The 15,261-nt window shown below is 39.8% G+C and overlaps 1 protein-coding gene and 1 long non-coding RNA gene across 3 annotated transcripts; both read left to right on the plus strand.

The window, feature by feature from the left end:
* Positions 1–1,917: 1,917 nt before the first annotated feature.
* Positions 1,918–9,178, plus strand: LOC111260353 (uncharacterized). 2 transcript variants are annotated; one of them, XR_002680292.2, is made up of 3 exons: positions 1,918–2,655; positions 2,841–2,954; positions 8,728–9,178. It is a non-coding gene; the product is annotated as an uncharacterized LOC111260353 (long non-coding RNA). The 2 variants fall into 2 exon arrangements; XR_015311022.1 differs by lacking the exon at positions 8,728–9,178 and adding an exon at positions 4,815–8,211.
* An 874-nt stretch (positions 9,179–10,052) lies between these two features.
* Cse1 (chromosome segregation 1) lies at positions 10,053–14,732 on the plus strand. The gene is made up of 2 exons (XM_022833024.2): positions 10,053–12,371; positions 12,615–14,732. The coding sequence occupies exons 1-2, from the start codon at positions 10,323–10,325 to the stop codon at positions 13,494–13,496; spliced, it is 2,931 nt and encodes a 976-aa protein (XP_022688759.1). The 5' UTR covers positions 10,053–10,322; the 3' UTR covers positions 13,497–14,732.
* Positions 14,733–15,261: the final 529 nt, after the last annotated feature.

Consider the following 15,261-nt stretch of genomic DNA (forward strand, 5'->3'; position numbering starts at 1 on the left):
TTGTTGAGTAGTTAGTTGACCCGCATTGTACCCGTTAGTCTTCGTCCCCATCCCTTGCTGCACAATGACATTAGCTTGGATTCTTTCGTACCTCCCCTACTACGCTCAAGTAAGTCAGGTGTGAAGCATAGGCGAGATCCTCAATTTTTTGGCTATTGGTACTAGGCGATATAAAGTGAAACCATTGACAGATACGACGTGTATCTATTCATTTTGTTGACTTCAACCAAAATTGTTCCTCTCCCTAGTTTGTAGACTAAATTACCCTTTCTTGATTCTTACAGGGTGCAGATCCCGTATTGAAACTATATATTAAAAATAAAATACAATGTTGGTTGAGCACAGAGGTCTTCAAAATCTTACTGAACCGCTGCTTTGTGACATGAAACTCTGATTGTTGTGGCCCATTTTTTCTTTGGGTGGCTACTAAGACGCATTTAAAGCTACCTAGTGCTTTCTTGCTTTAAAGGGTTTAAAAGGTATACCTTTACTGCCATTTCTTACTTATGGTCTGCTGGTGCTTCGTTTGGATGGCCGATTCGACGTTTCTCATTGTACAGTGATTTTCTTTAATGAAATTAGCTTCTCAGCGAGACACGTACACACACACAGCCGTATTGAAGCATGCGTAAAGCAACACGCTGAGCTTTAAAAACCGATGCAGTAATCATTCAAGAATAAAGGAATAGGGGGACCTTTTATTCAAATGTACTAGGAAGAAGTAGAATCTGGGTACGGTTACACAGATTAAACCTATCAGAAGAACGACCGCACAAATACATGTTTTCTACTGACTATGTAATCCAAATGTGCATATCATAATTTAAAGGCATAGAGTAAATGAACAGGAAAGATGCTGCATTTAATAGGTAATAGATATTAGCAGCATTTTAAAATCGACCATATTCATCTTTCTACTGCTTATACTATATCTAGTTAATATAATGTCTTTTATATTTAGTTTACTTCCCAGATTTGTTTGATTTATTTAGGCCTGATGAAATCTGCTTAAACAACTCTATCAGGTGTTACGCTCAAGAAGTTCATTCTAAATGGCAAGTCCACTAATAAGGACAGCAGGAAAAAACAAATACCTAGGCGTGCAGATATATGGCTGTATCATGTTTGATTTATCAAAGAAAGGTAACTTCAGGTATCTAATTTTAATATTCGTTTGGCATCGATCAAAATAAAACCTTTCAACGTCAATACTTATTCGCTTAAATTCTGGTGATAGAAACCGTTTTGACTACATAACGAGTCGAGAGTGTAAGGCTATCAACACTGGCCAATGGAAAAACCACTAAGAAATGAAACAATTCGAAGAAAACATAGAACTACTCTGTCAATCAAGCCCAGGCCCTAGTGAGCGGTTGTTACGGCTCAGCGCGTAATGAAATGGGACTATAGTACCGTCTATGATGTAACATCACTTCTAATTGTACCATCAGGAGAACCGTAAACCTGAGCCATATATTAGTAAATATTTCGTTATGGATTAAATAGTACGCAAAATCAAAGAAGCGTACCATCCTGAAAAATGGAGAAAAAATGCATTCGTTCAGAAATTTCTTGATTGGTTCATTGATCCGTCCAAATTTAATGTGGCTTTGCCTAAATAAGTTCAGCTGATCACCCGCGGAATTTAATGCTTGACAACGATTGTCAGAAGCATTTCGGCATATTCTACAAAAATCGTACCTGGATAAGCCGACAAGGAGAGCAAGATAAACTAAAATATATATTTCCACTTCCAATTTTCCTCGCAAATAATATATAGTCAAAATACACATCTACTATACAAGCGAAAACTTCAGAAAAACATTGTTCGTATAAAAGGAACCCAGTATTTTTAATAATTATTTTCGTCTTCTTATACACAAAAACACACGCTAAATATACGTAGGGTAACTCTACATACATCTCAGGTAATGATTTGTCTATCTCTCTGCAACTCTATCTATCGGCGACCAACGCAACGATAGAATTCCTCATTTTTCCCGTCGCGCTATCGAAAACCACGGTGTGGCTGTTAGGATCGTTTATTCCAACGCTATTTCGATTCGTGTCATTTGTTCTGAGCCTGTGTGTACGCAATGTAACGGGCGATTCGCCGTTGGTAAGTTTTGCACACTTTGACACAGGCCTAAAGGCGCACCGCGTCTCATAGGAACGTAACGGAACACCCAAGGATTATGGTACAAAAACAGAAAAAACGATGCCCGGGACCGTTTGAGGGCGAGGACATTTTGGGTAACGGTTCTTCCCTTCTTTTCGTAACCGGTAGGGGAAAGAAAAAGAACAACATCTGTTGCTGGTGCTAAAGTCAAATTGGAAGGGAATATTGGGGACGCGGCTGAAGACGAAAACGACGACTACACTTAGTATTGAGTTCGCTGTTACTGATTGTTGTTTATGGAAAATTTATCGCGTTACGTCTTCTGGAAATTTTGGTAAATAGTGGTAACCAATTGTCAATAACACTGTCAGTATGACTTTGTTGTTACTATCGTGTTCGTTTCCATAGCCTGTGTTTGGTGTTTATACATTGGTAGGCACTGATTATTCGAACGGTGGCATGAATTGAGCATGGACTTCGTGAAGGTTTGAAAACGAGGAAAAGAAGTAGCGAATATTTAGACGTCCATCGACCAGGTGGGTTGATAGTGAAGACTGCTTTTGAGAGCTCTCAGTGATTAGTGAAACTACCTGCTCCGAATGATATGTACGCAGGTTGATTGGCCGACAATGATCGACTGTAAATAAGAAAATTCCCAACAATTCCGAGAAAATAACAGGTAGACTGTTATTATGTGCCCATTTTTTTTCCCGTATACTAGGTATTTTGACCGTGTGCTTAAGACGCGAGCGATACCGAAGGAATATGCGAGGATAGCTTCTTCTACATCAAACTGGTTAGCGTACTACAAGCGGATTATACCAAAATCTGAACGGTGAGTCTTCTTCCCTTCGCGAGAAACTGTATTACTTTCCCTCGAGCTATATTCGAAAGTAGTCATGAACGTGTCGCAGTCACTATTATCTGCTTTGAGGGGCGGGGGCGGGGGGAGGGGAGGAACTTAGTGCTTAATTATATTTACTTTCATTTTATAACTCAGTATGTTTGTGTTTTCCGGTCATGCTTTCATGATCACCTTCCCTTAAGACAACTGAAGTGAATTTAAAAGCTAAAATCAGTATCAAGGCTGAAAAGAGTTCGAGGCAATCTTTACGATATCATCAGAAAATGGTACGCGGATCATTTGCAGATGCCATTATTGTTCTGAGCTGTTCAAGCGTGGCTTCAACAGCTCCATATATGTCCCTGACAATAATCATCATATATACGTTCCTGTTGAACTTTGATGTTAACATGTCGAGGCGAAGCATTTTCTACATTAATACAATTATAGATATCAGGAAACACTGACTGTCCTAGGTCCTGACTGAGTTCTAAGGATGATCAAGTAATATTCTTAGAAAATTTGTTACTTGATATGGTCCTTTAGTGGAGATTGGCATTGAGCGATCTTCCTCGAATATAGATGATCTAGCAACGTTGCAGCGGTTACGCATTCGTCTACTGACCGGTAAAATTCAGAAACGATCTAGATTTGAATCTCGGCTGGATACATGTTGGTCCTCCAAACGCAATGAACATGGCAATTATCTTGTTTTCTGTTTGGCTCCTCTAAAACAGTCATATTAGGCCATACCCTTACAGGCCTTGCAAAATCGTTTCTGTGACAGCACGGAGATCTTTCGTAAAAAAGACGACAAAAACTTCACTACGGAAATATGGCGGAAGAACACCTGAACAGCACTTTCCGCCGCCTTTTTATTTTGTTACATTTGTAGTGTTGGAAGAGACCAAAGAAATATGGAAAGCAGACAGCTTAAAATACGCTTTATCGGTATCCTGCAGGTTAAGATTTAAGTGTTATCATATATTTATGAGAAAAGTAGCATTGTATATTCTAGCGTCTTCAAGAGACTGCATTAAAATGAGGACGTCTCACAAATAAGTACGGTTAAATGGTATATGTTTACTTTGGCGGTTTCACTGACGTGTTTCGCTTTACATTCAACTATCTTGAGATATATCTATGGACAGCAACCTAACAAGTTAGTGAAAAACCTTAGCGTTGTTTGCTTTGGTGTTTGCTAGATGCTACGGAAATTTCGCTTAATAAAGCTGCAAATTTTGCTGTTTTTCATAGTGAAAGGATGCTCCAGCTTTTCCGGGTAACAAAAAGGAGCACTGAGAACGACAAGGTATCCCCGTCGTCGAAATCCTGCACGCACTCGTAATGCCAGTCAATTTAATGCCGGAGCCAGCTCGTCAATTCTATAGTTGTAATTGACGATAGCAGTAATAGCAATAACTATACCTGTACAGATAAAAAAAAATCAAGGCGCCCTTACAGATAAATTAGCTTCTCCCTTAAAGAACAAGGTCAATTATTCCGGCTAAAGACGTAATAATTAAATTAAATTAATAAACAATAACTAACAGCATTAACTAAATTCTGTTAGTGAAATGGTGACATTCGTCATATTTGTAGCCACGAACAACTCGTTAACAGAGCTAAATTGTGCTGGCTAATCGTTTCGGGATTGCTATGCTACTTGGCAGAAGTTTCAACGTTTTTTTGAGAATTTCCAGATGTCAATTTTGTATAGTGCTTTCTTTTAAATGAAGAGTGAGGCGTTTATAATTAAGCATTCAAAATATACTATATGTGATACAAAGAACGTTGTTACTATTTAGGCCTGCAAGCTGATTGGAATATTTTTGTGTGTATACATGTTAGGCAAATTTTCGAAAATGACTTCATTTGTTCTTGCAAATAATGGCGGCGGCGGCGGCGGCGGCGGCGACGGCGGCGACGACGAATTAGGAGAAAAGTAAAACGTTTGCTGCAAACCTCCGTGCACTTTCATTTTCAAAAATGCTGTTTACTATGTTGCTTCCTTCTGCATACTCATTATTTGCCACGAGCGTCTGTTTTAACGCGAGCAGTTCCGTTCCTCTACATATGTTAAGATTTGAATAAATTAAATTGCATCTTTTATATCAGGAAATAGTCAGAAGATCGATACGTGATCGCGTGATGACAAGAAAGCTTATGCGTGTCTCATACGAATCCAAAACGCTGTCTGTTCGCTAAACGGGAGAGGCTTACGTGCGACGCCCGAGAAGACATGCGACGTAAACGGCTCAAGTCGACGGATACAAAGCAGAATTCGCTGTTCAACGTTCGCCGTTAGCTATAAGTACACATTCCATCACGAATATTGAACAAGTTGTATCATCACGTAGACACCGATGTGTATTGTAAAATAACCAACTTGCTAGTTTATCAGTTTAAATCCATGTGCTTCTATACGGAACACACTATGATCCCCTTTCTAACAACAGAAGTTGTTAGAAAGGGGACCATAGCCCATCGATGAACGCTTTGATTTCGTTTAAAAACTGGTCGTGGCAAATATCTGTTCGAATTTTCAATAAGCTTTGTTAAAAAGTACCTGAAAAAGCTCTAAAATAAGAATAAATAATTTTGGAGCGTAATAGTAATATGGTGTGACACGTAAGTGCACAATAGAACTATCTCAGACCTCAGATGTAGCCAGCCTCTTTGAGACACCCGTAGCCCTGGAAATCAATCATTGAAAAGTCAGTGCTTGTCTTTATAACCGCATATTGTGGCCAATCATCACAGTGAACGTCAGTACTGTCACTTTACCGGATCATGCTACTTTTTACTCCTCGAGCAAGCACGTTACGCGAAAGTGGGCGGGTCCCTGATTACCCTCTGGTTACGACCAGATCTATGACAGCAAGCTATTGTCTACCCGCTCTGCTCTATAACACTATCGCTTTCAATGCACGTCCATAAAAACTGATGTCACTCAGTTCGGCGGCGGTGGTTCCTGTCGATCAGAAAGAAGTAGTTGGCTTCACATGGGCTGTTGGTGACTCGCATTTGCGGTTTTGGAACTTCGCGCACGCCGACATCGTCCGCGACGTCTGAAAATCCGGGAAATCTACCTACGCTAATTGTATTGGACACAGACGCAGACAGTATCAGCGCTTAGGGTTATAATGGCCTGACGGTATGGCCCTATTGTTGGTTTCATCTTCAGCGGCCAGCCAATCTCCCTGTTCAAGCGAAACGAAAAATCTACTTCACCGGTTATATACGTACTATGTACGTCCGGCCTGCACATGTGCGCTTATGCATGGCGTCAGTATATACATGCCTTTGTGAGTTTTTGCCAATATGTATATCTATGCACACGGACACTTACATCTGCTAGACAAATATCTTCACGGGTATTTGTTATCAACTATAAAACGGCTAGGGGAACAGTAACGACGACAATGTAAACGCTGTAATACAACGTTCGGATATTTTTCTATCATATCACATATACGAAGCGAAATATCACGGGGAAAAGAGCGCTCCAATGTTTATCTTTCAGGCATATAGGCCGCCATTGTAATACCAACCGCCTTCATCACTATTTGTCATTGTCGGTATATGCATAGATCTTACGGAGGAAAACTTACTCGACTCATGCGAATGTCTAATAATTGTACTTGCATCGCCTGTATTTCGTCATAGGCCATTGCTGTAATAGTGCAGCAACAACGTTTTTGCTTTCGAGACCTGGGTACGAAACCCGGTGCAGACACATTTAGTTTCCTTTGCGCGACTTCGGACAGAGTCAATCGTTCTGAGCTAGTACTAAACGGAAAATTTTAAATATTAATGATTAGGCCATGGTTTTTTAATCCTACTTTATGTGATTTGAACTTCTTTCGAGGTGTACCGATAGAATTAAAGGTATACGACGGTTTATGCTGAAATATCCCGAAACGTCTCCGCCATTATTTCCTATTACTCCGTAAATTGGCATCATGCTATCCACAACGATTGTTATGTACAGATGTGCCTTAATCATCTTTGTAGAGGTAGAGTGTATTACGTATCGAACCTGCGACACGCAGCAACAGATACATTTATGCATATAGGCTATATGCCAAGACTAGGACTTATATAGGCCAAATGTATGTAGATGGATATCGAAGTTGATGATGGAAGCCATACGAGTGATGCCTTCTGCCAAAATCCGCATAAGCCGGCATATGTTTGCTGTCCTTAATATGTTCGACCTCTTTTGGGATCGATAAATGATGACAACCGGCCGGTAGTGAGCCTGTGAATGACGCCATTTGGTTGGTGAGTGGATCAAAAGTTTGAATTAGCAGAGGTATATAGACGAAAATAGAAATGGTTTGATATTAACTGTCCGTCGATTCTCATCTAGCGACGGTAATAGCATCGGTTCTAATTATCGTGACTTTGCCTCATTCGAGGCTGAGCGCAAACCTTCCGTGTACAATAGTAAATAAACTGAACGCACTGAAAAATCAAATTGGAATGTTTATCAAGAACGAGAACAAATGTTGTTGTAACAAATTTTAAATTAGAACCTCAGTCAGCATCACGAATCAAGTATCACTGCAGCGGGTTAGGGGGTTTGAATTGAACTTTATTTTGGTATTATATCGTAAGTATGCCCATAACGGTTCAAGCAACATGTCCTAGTATATATTTCCGTCGTTTTATAGTTCAATAGATTTCCTCGAAGTTACTTTATACACGCAACACGTATAACCAGGTTTCTTGCAAGGTTTCACTATTGAAATTGGGCATATAGCCAGTTTGTTAGCTAAATACATTTACATGAGGTAAATCTATTGAAATTCCCGATGAGGATTCTGTAATCGGTTAGATTCTAAAACGCTTCTGTAAGAACATTTACACTATTGAAGAGACGTTTTCATACCACTAGTCCTCCATCCAAGCTAATCCGCAGCGTAACTATGGCCTTCGGTCTAATCTACCGCTTGTGTAAGAAATCATTTGATACAAACGTACAATGACCGGCGCGCAACGTATGAACAATTAGTGTTTTTTGAAGGCTTTTGGAATTCTAAATTGAATAAAACGATGCTCTCTGAAACACAAGTGTGAACAGAATTATCCAATTCAGCCTATAAGCCGCACGGCATTCTGATTGAATGTTAATCAGGGTTGGTGAGAATGTTGTTATTTTGGTAGTAGAAAATACTTCTGTCCATGAACAACGGAATAAGATTACGACTGCAGGAACAAGAAATAAACGAACATTCACGTTTATAGTTCTTTTTCCTAAAATCGTTAAAGACTTGTCCTAGCAAAGCGGAAACCAGGCACACAAATAATTGTGCAGTAAATTAATACAGTATCACTGCACACTATTATTATTATTATTAGTATAGCTACTGTCTTTAGTTTTTAGTACTGCGTCTATTATAAAAAATCGCGGCCGACTATCGGCTGTAATTACATACGCGCGTACAAAGAAAATCCAATTTTCAGACAAAATTATTAAAATACAACAAAATAACAGTACACCGAAGTAAACAGATCGGCGCGTCATAAGCATCATGGGTAGGCCTATTGTAAAAGCTGAGTTGTTTGATGATTCTAGATCTTCTACTATCACTCAAAAATTCCAACTTCATTTTCTACCAGTAGAAAGAGTAATAGTATCAATAGTATGCCGATGGAGAAATTTTTTCATCATGCTATTTTTTAAGAAGGCTCATACTTAGTGACTGAGTTGTTTATATTAAGGGTAGCAAGCAAACGATTCTTGTACAAATTTCAGCCACGTATGGGGCTTCTTACTTCTTATGACAACAGCGCAGAAGCCCTAGCAACAGCAGCAGCGGCAAAGAACCTCGACGAGTGCAGTGTGCTAAAACCTGCGGAGACTTACTTCTACGGATATTAGAGAGATATCTTTTCATAATTCTAAGATTAGGATATAGCAGCTAAGAACTAGGCTAGTAAAAAGAAAAGAATAATTTTGCCACCAGGTTTATAACCAAGGAGACATGGGTTACCGTCATCCATACCGAAATATTCGACGCTATAGGAAATTTTAAGGCTAAAAAGCGTGCGATACAATATGTACGGTTCTTATATATATAAATCTTAAAATACAATAAATAAACCGCGCAGATTTTTCGAATCACTATTCATTTGAAGCTATCTAAACGATTTGATTACAACAATGAACAAATGATGAATAAATGTTTAATTTAGATGTTGTTCTAAATCTCTAGAGAAGTCGGTACTCTCAATTGTATGCGTGTATAAGATAGAAGGAAAAGGTATTTTTCTGTTGTAAATTCAAGTAGAGGCACGTTCAACATCTTGTGTTCAAAAACAACCTTTGGATCTATTTCTATATTTTTTTATAATTTGCCCACTTGTGTTTTTCTGCTTCTTACAGAGGATAATGAATAACTAGTATTATTGATGGTGAAAAGCTATAATTATCGTCATTTTGGTAATTATGGTAGAATATTTTTGACTTCTTTCCGAATGTAGCAGAAATCACCTTAGCGTTATTGTTAACGATGTTATCACGAAAAATGTGTTTTTATAAATCACAATGTTTGGAAATATGCTTAACGAAGTTTTTGAATGTTAAAAAGTATGTTCAAAGTGCAGCCGCATCTTTCGTAATAACAGGGTAATGTAATGGCATAATATACTTTCACTGCATGACATGCGACACAGTGCACCCAAAGTGCATTGAAGGAAAGAGATCTAGGTGTACGCTGCAATAGTCTTTGTCGGCAATGCTGATGAAAAGCTATGAACTACAGTTTTTAGTATTCTATAGTTTAAGATTTCAAAAGCGATGTAGAATATATTTGATCCTACAAGCAAACGTATCGTAATTCTATCTGGATATAATGCTTTTCTGTTGCTGATAAGCATAACTAGTAATGCTCGACTTCAATTGAAAAACTTGACTTAATGATCAACTTTCATCTTTTCAACGAACGTAACGTTTTCTGAAATCATCTTTAGAAGTTGATCCTTATCTTTGATGCTATTGTATCATACCGCTGCCTCTCAGCATTAAATTAGCAGTAAAAAAAGAGCAGAAAATACGTTACCCATTTTATTTTAATCAAGTGCAGGTTTTCCCGCCAACCAGGAATTTAAATTTCAGCGCGCTTTACCCTTACACTTTTAATGTTTGTCCTATGATAGGCGTCGTCTGCGTAAAATTTCGTTAGCCAGTGATCGAACCGGCTGCGCTGTACGCCGCATGGTGAATTTTGAGATCTACCGGATAGTTGGGTGATATTTTCTAGAGAAGTACTGTTTCGCGTTAGGTCGTAACCTATAGTGGAGCGGGACAGTTCGTATGTTAGGCGGGTCACGGACGTGTGATTAGACACGATGGAGTTAACGGAAGCGAACATGGCCACGATGGCCACTTACCTGAAGCAAACGCTCGATCCTGTGTTGGAGCAGCGGAAAAACGCCGAAAAGTTCCTCGAATCGGTAGAAACCAACAAAAATTACCCGATTCTCCTGCTAAGTGTCGTCGACAAGTTGGAGTTCGAGGATGTGGCTCGACTAGCTGGAGCGATCACGTTTAAAAACTATGTTAAACGAAACTGGGCGGTGCCTGACGAAGTCAACAAACAGAGTGCTATACACGAAGAAGATCGTGAGCGCGTAAAACAACTAATTGTCAACCTCATGTTGAAATCGCCACCGAATATCCAACGCCAGCTATCGGATGCTGTGAGCATTATTGGTAAAAGTGACTTTCCTCAGAACTGGCCAAAACTGCTAGATGAAATGATTGCGTATTTTGCCACCGGCGATTTCCATGTAATTAACGGTGTTCTACAGACTGCGAATTCGCTTTTTCAGCGATACCGTTACGAGTTCAAGTCTCAGAGGCTATGGAGCGAGATCAAGTATGTGCTAGACAGCTTTGCCAAACCCCTGACGGATCTGTTTGTGGTAACGGTGAATCTCGTTTCGTCGCACGGCGACAATCCAACCGTGCTTCACGTTATCTTCAATTCACTCGTAGTGATTGCAGAAATCTTTTACAGTCTAAACTACCAGGATATTCCGGAGTTTTTCGAAGACAATATGAAAACTTGGTTTGAGCGTTTCCATGCCCTGTTGTCCGCCAACAATAAAGCACTAGCAAGTAACTCCGATGACGAGCCTGGCGTTCTAGAGAAACTTAAAAGTCAGATCTGTGATAATATTTCACTCTACGCAGAGAAGTACGATGAAGAGTTTTGCAGTTTACTACCAAATTTTGTTAACGCCATTTGGGAGCTTCTAGCCACTACAGATTTGCATCTTAAGTATGACACGCTAGTTAGCAATGCGTTACGCTTTTTATCAACAGTGGCGAGAAAACCTCAGTACAAGAATTTGTTTGAGGGCCCGGCAATATTCCAGTCTCTTTGCCAGAACGTTATTATGCCAAACATGAGGTTCCGGCCAGCGGATGAAGAACTCTTCGAGGACAATCCGGAAGAATACGTCCGAAGAGATATTGAAGGCTCGGACGTGGACACCAGAAGGCGGGCAGCCTGCGATTTAGTGCGTTCACTATCACGTCATTTCGAAGACAAAATTACCCAGAGTTTTTCTTCGTCAATTGCCGAGTTGCTTCAGCAGTACACCAGTGACAACCGGAACTATTGGAAACAAAAGGACACAGCAATATATTTGGTCACTTCAATGGCCGTCAAGGCATCGACTGCTAAACACGGTACTACACAGACATCTGACTTGGTGAATATTCAACAATTTTTTGCCGATTATATCCTGCCAGAGCTGAAGAATGAGGACCCAACATATCTACCTGTAATCAAGGCCGATTGCATCAAATTCCACATGGTCTTCCGAAACCAGCTTCCGAAAGAAATGCACATACAAGCTTTGCCGTTCCTCGTAAAACACCTCAGGAACCCGAATTTTATTGTTCATACATACGCCGCGGCTGCTATCGAGAAGATGTTTACTTTGAGGGTAACTCAAGCAGTGTCGGGAAGCGATGTGACATTAATATCCACACAAGACGTCAAACCGGAACTTGAGATGCTTTTGAACAATTTGTTTGCAGTTATGGAGTTGCCCTGCTCAGCTGAAAATGAGTACGTAATGAAGTCAGTTATGAGGACGTTCAGCTTGTCCAGAGCTGATGTCATTCCTTATCTCAATGCCCTGTTGCACGCTCTAACAAAGAAACTAATGTTGGTTAGCAAAAATCCGTCAAAGCCCCACTTCAACCATTATCTGTTCGAAACACTATGTCTATCTGTGAAAATTGTTTGCCAGAATGACAGGACAAAAGTCAGCGATTTCGAGACAGTGTTCTTCCCCGTCTTCCAGGAGTTGTTAACACAGGATGTGCAAGAATTCGTTCCCTATGTTTTCCAACTACTCAGCATGATGCTCGAGTACCATCAGGTAAGAGTAAACGAGGCAAAGTATGTAAGATTGTGTTCGTTTGTCCACTTAATGATAATGCAGCTAGATAAATATGTACATATATTATAATTTAATGCTCAGGCTTGTCTGTAAATGTTTGTATAACGTAAAATTGTTATATCATGGCCACGATTGTATGGTCGAAATTAGGGCTAACTTATTGTCGAACATTAAAGTATTAACAGTATTAATCGAATGTGTCGTTGCTTGTTGAATAAATAGGGTGCTGCACCTGAATCGTACATGGGAATGTTCCCGTGCCTACTGACGCCGATTCTCTGGGAACGCCAAGGCAATATTCAGCCGTTGGTTCGTCTAATTCAGGCGTTCATCGAACGAAGCTCGGCTCAGATTATCGCAATGGAAAAGTTGAACGCCGTTCTCGGAGTATTCCAAAAATTGATTGCTTCGAAAAACAACGATCATCATGGGTTTCACATTGTGCAAAGTCTAGTCGAACATATGGAGCCGTCTCATTTGCAGCCGTTCATCAAGCAGGTTTTTATCCTGTTGTTCCAGCGTCTGACCAGTTCGAAGACAACTAAATTAGTTAAGGGGCTGCTGGTATTCTTTAATTTGTTTGCCGTCAAATACGGACCTGTGGCGTTGCAGACTACAGTCGACGAACTCCAACCACAATTGTTCGGTATGGTACTGGAAAAGCTCTACATTGCCGAAGTGCAACGGGTCAGCGGTCAAATCGAGCGAAAGATCTGTGCCGTCGGCATTGTCAAGATTCTTTGTGAGCTGCCTGCAATGGTTTCGACGTACGGAGCATTCTGGCCGCAGCTGCTAGAAGCCCTTGTCAAGCTGTTAGAAGCACCAGAGGACACAACTATTCCGGAAAATGAACATTTTGTTGAGGTCGATGATTCCAGCGGATACCAGGCTGCGTATTCACAGTTGCAATTTGCCAACAAACCACCCATTGATCCTCTAGCGCATATTCAGGAACCGCGACTGTTGTTAGTGGAAGGATTGAGTGCTCTGTCGCTAAGTGCCGGCCAGGGACGCCTACCTATGATGATCCAGACTGGCCTGACACCCGCGGCTGGTCAGTATGTTCAACGCTACTTGGAAACGGCCGGAGTGACTTTACTGTAAAAACTAAATACGTCCGTGAAGCTCAGAGTTATTTCGTGTCATTCGGACTCACATATCGTTGTACCGGCGACCGTTAAGTTTCAACCGGCATTCCTATCGCAGATCATGGGTAACGTAGCTGGATTGACATTCCCTGTTAGAATTTGGCCAACCCCGTGTGCACGTACATGGGAATATGCCTATGAAGTAACAGCTTTAGTGCTGTTTGCCGCGAACCAAGCATTCAGACAACAAACAGTAAAAACCAATAGTAGCTTGAACGATTGTTTCGACGTGAGAAGATGTGATAATATAACCTAGAATGCGGTGTATGTATGTGTGGTATGCCTGAGTGTGTATAACAGAAATAAATGTTAATACTGTTTTGAACATGCTCTGTATCATCTGGCCTAAAAATCTTACCTAAAAGTCTTGCCTAAAAATCCGCGGATTACACATGCATATATGCCAAGGTCAATGTCAGTTGAAATCAGCGGTGTAACGGTTCCCAGAACGACGATGCTGATGATGGTTACTACACTAGTTGAAAACTGTCGTAAACGATGTTGTTGGGTTGTTCGACTAATCGATAAAAATGGCTACGAAGAAATTAGTGAGAATGTGTGATAGTTTTGAATTAACGTCGACCGGAACATTATGATTGGTTGTTGATGAAAGACGTTAAGTAAGCGAATGTTGCTGTTATAGATGTGTGAGCGCCTCTTCGTTGCGGAGTGAGAAACAGTATCTAGATTACTGTAATCAGGATGACCGCACGAGGAGCCATGCTGGTATATGGAAGCCTTGGTTCACATTTACGAAAGGAAAATCATTGAGCAAAATATATATATATATACGACGATATTATTAAGCAAAACCTTCATAGTAACAACGTAATATAGGAAAACAATTAGTCCTTAATATGCCCTTATGTGTGAAAGTTTGTTTACCGGCCGTGAAAACGTTTTTTAGGATATTTAAACAAGTAGCCCGTGTAAAATAATTGCTATATATACGCAGGTAAATGAGTGTTTTGGGAATTTCGTTACATGACGACAACATTGCCGTATTGGTAACACGGTCTAAGATTTTCGAAAAATATGTGTAACAAATTTGAAAATACGGATTGGTTTTTATTGCTCTTTAAAGGCAGAACTTAAAATGTTAATGAAACAATACGGTGAAAGAAATGCGTTTGTGAAATAAATAAAAGCGCACGCATTCATTAAAGCCGTACAAACTCGGTTGAATTTGTTATTGAATCGTTTGTTTATTACAATCCTGCTTAGAAAATGTATTTTTATGTGAAGGTATTTAGTTACTTCTACCTATTATCAAAATGGTAACTTGTATTAGGATATAAGTAGTTGTTGTGTGGTCGAAACATTAGGATTTTCTCTTTATTTAAAGCTTCTCCCATAACTGTATACTATGCATTTTATGGTTCAAAAAAACGAAGCGTTACACTATCATTATATTAGCATGACATAGTCAATATTTTATTATCAAACAAAAAACTACATGATTGGCGTACGCGCAGAGCATTGTAATTAACAATCCTAGCCAAAAGATAATTTCTTGTATATAGGTGGCTCATAATAGCATGCAGGTATGCAAGACATGTAGAGGAGACGACATGAATACATTTCTAGTCTCAAAATTACCTAATAGGAACAACAGTGTACGGAGAATAGAGCAAAGTGTATAAGTCTTATTTTTAGAATAAGTCTGCAAGATTTACTTGCCAATGATTCATTTAACTGTAGTGGACTGAAGGTCGATATGA

This window comes from Varroa jacobsoni, unplaced genomic scaffold (assembly GCF_002532875.2).
Source record: "Varroa jacobsoni isolate VJ856 unplaced genomic scaffold, vjacob_1.0 scaffold_431, whole genome shotgun sequence".
Taxonomy (NCBI): Eukaryota; Metazoa; Arthropoda; class Arachnida; order Mesostigmata; family Varroidae; genus Varroa; species Varroa jacobsoni.

What these genes read in the sequence shown, in the direction of transcription:
- Cse1 (XM_022833024.2), top strand. Translation starts at nt 10,323, where the DNA reads ATGGAGTTAACGGAAGCGAACATGGCCACGATGGCCACTTACCTGAAG. An exon ending in TGATGCTCGAGTACCATCAG is followed by an intron (nt 12,372 to 12,614) that starts GTAAGAGTAAAC and finishes TTGAATAAATAG; the next exon opens with GGTGCTGCACCTGAATCGTA.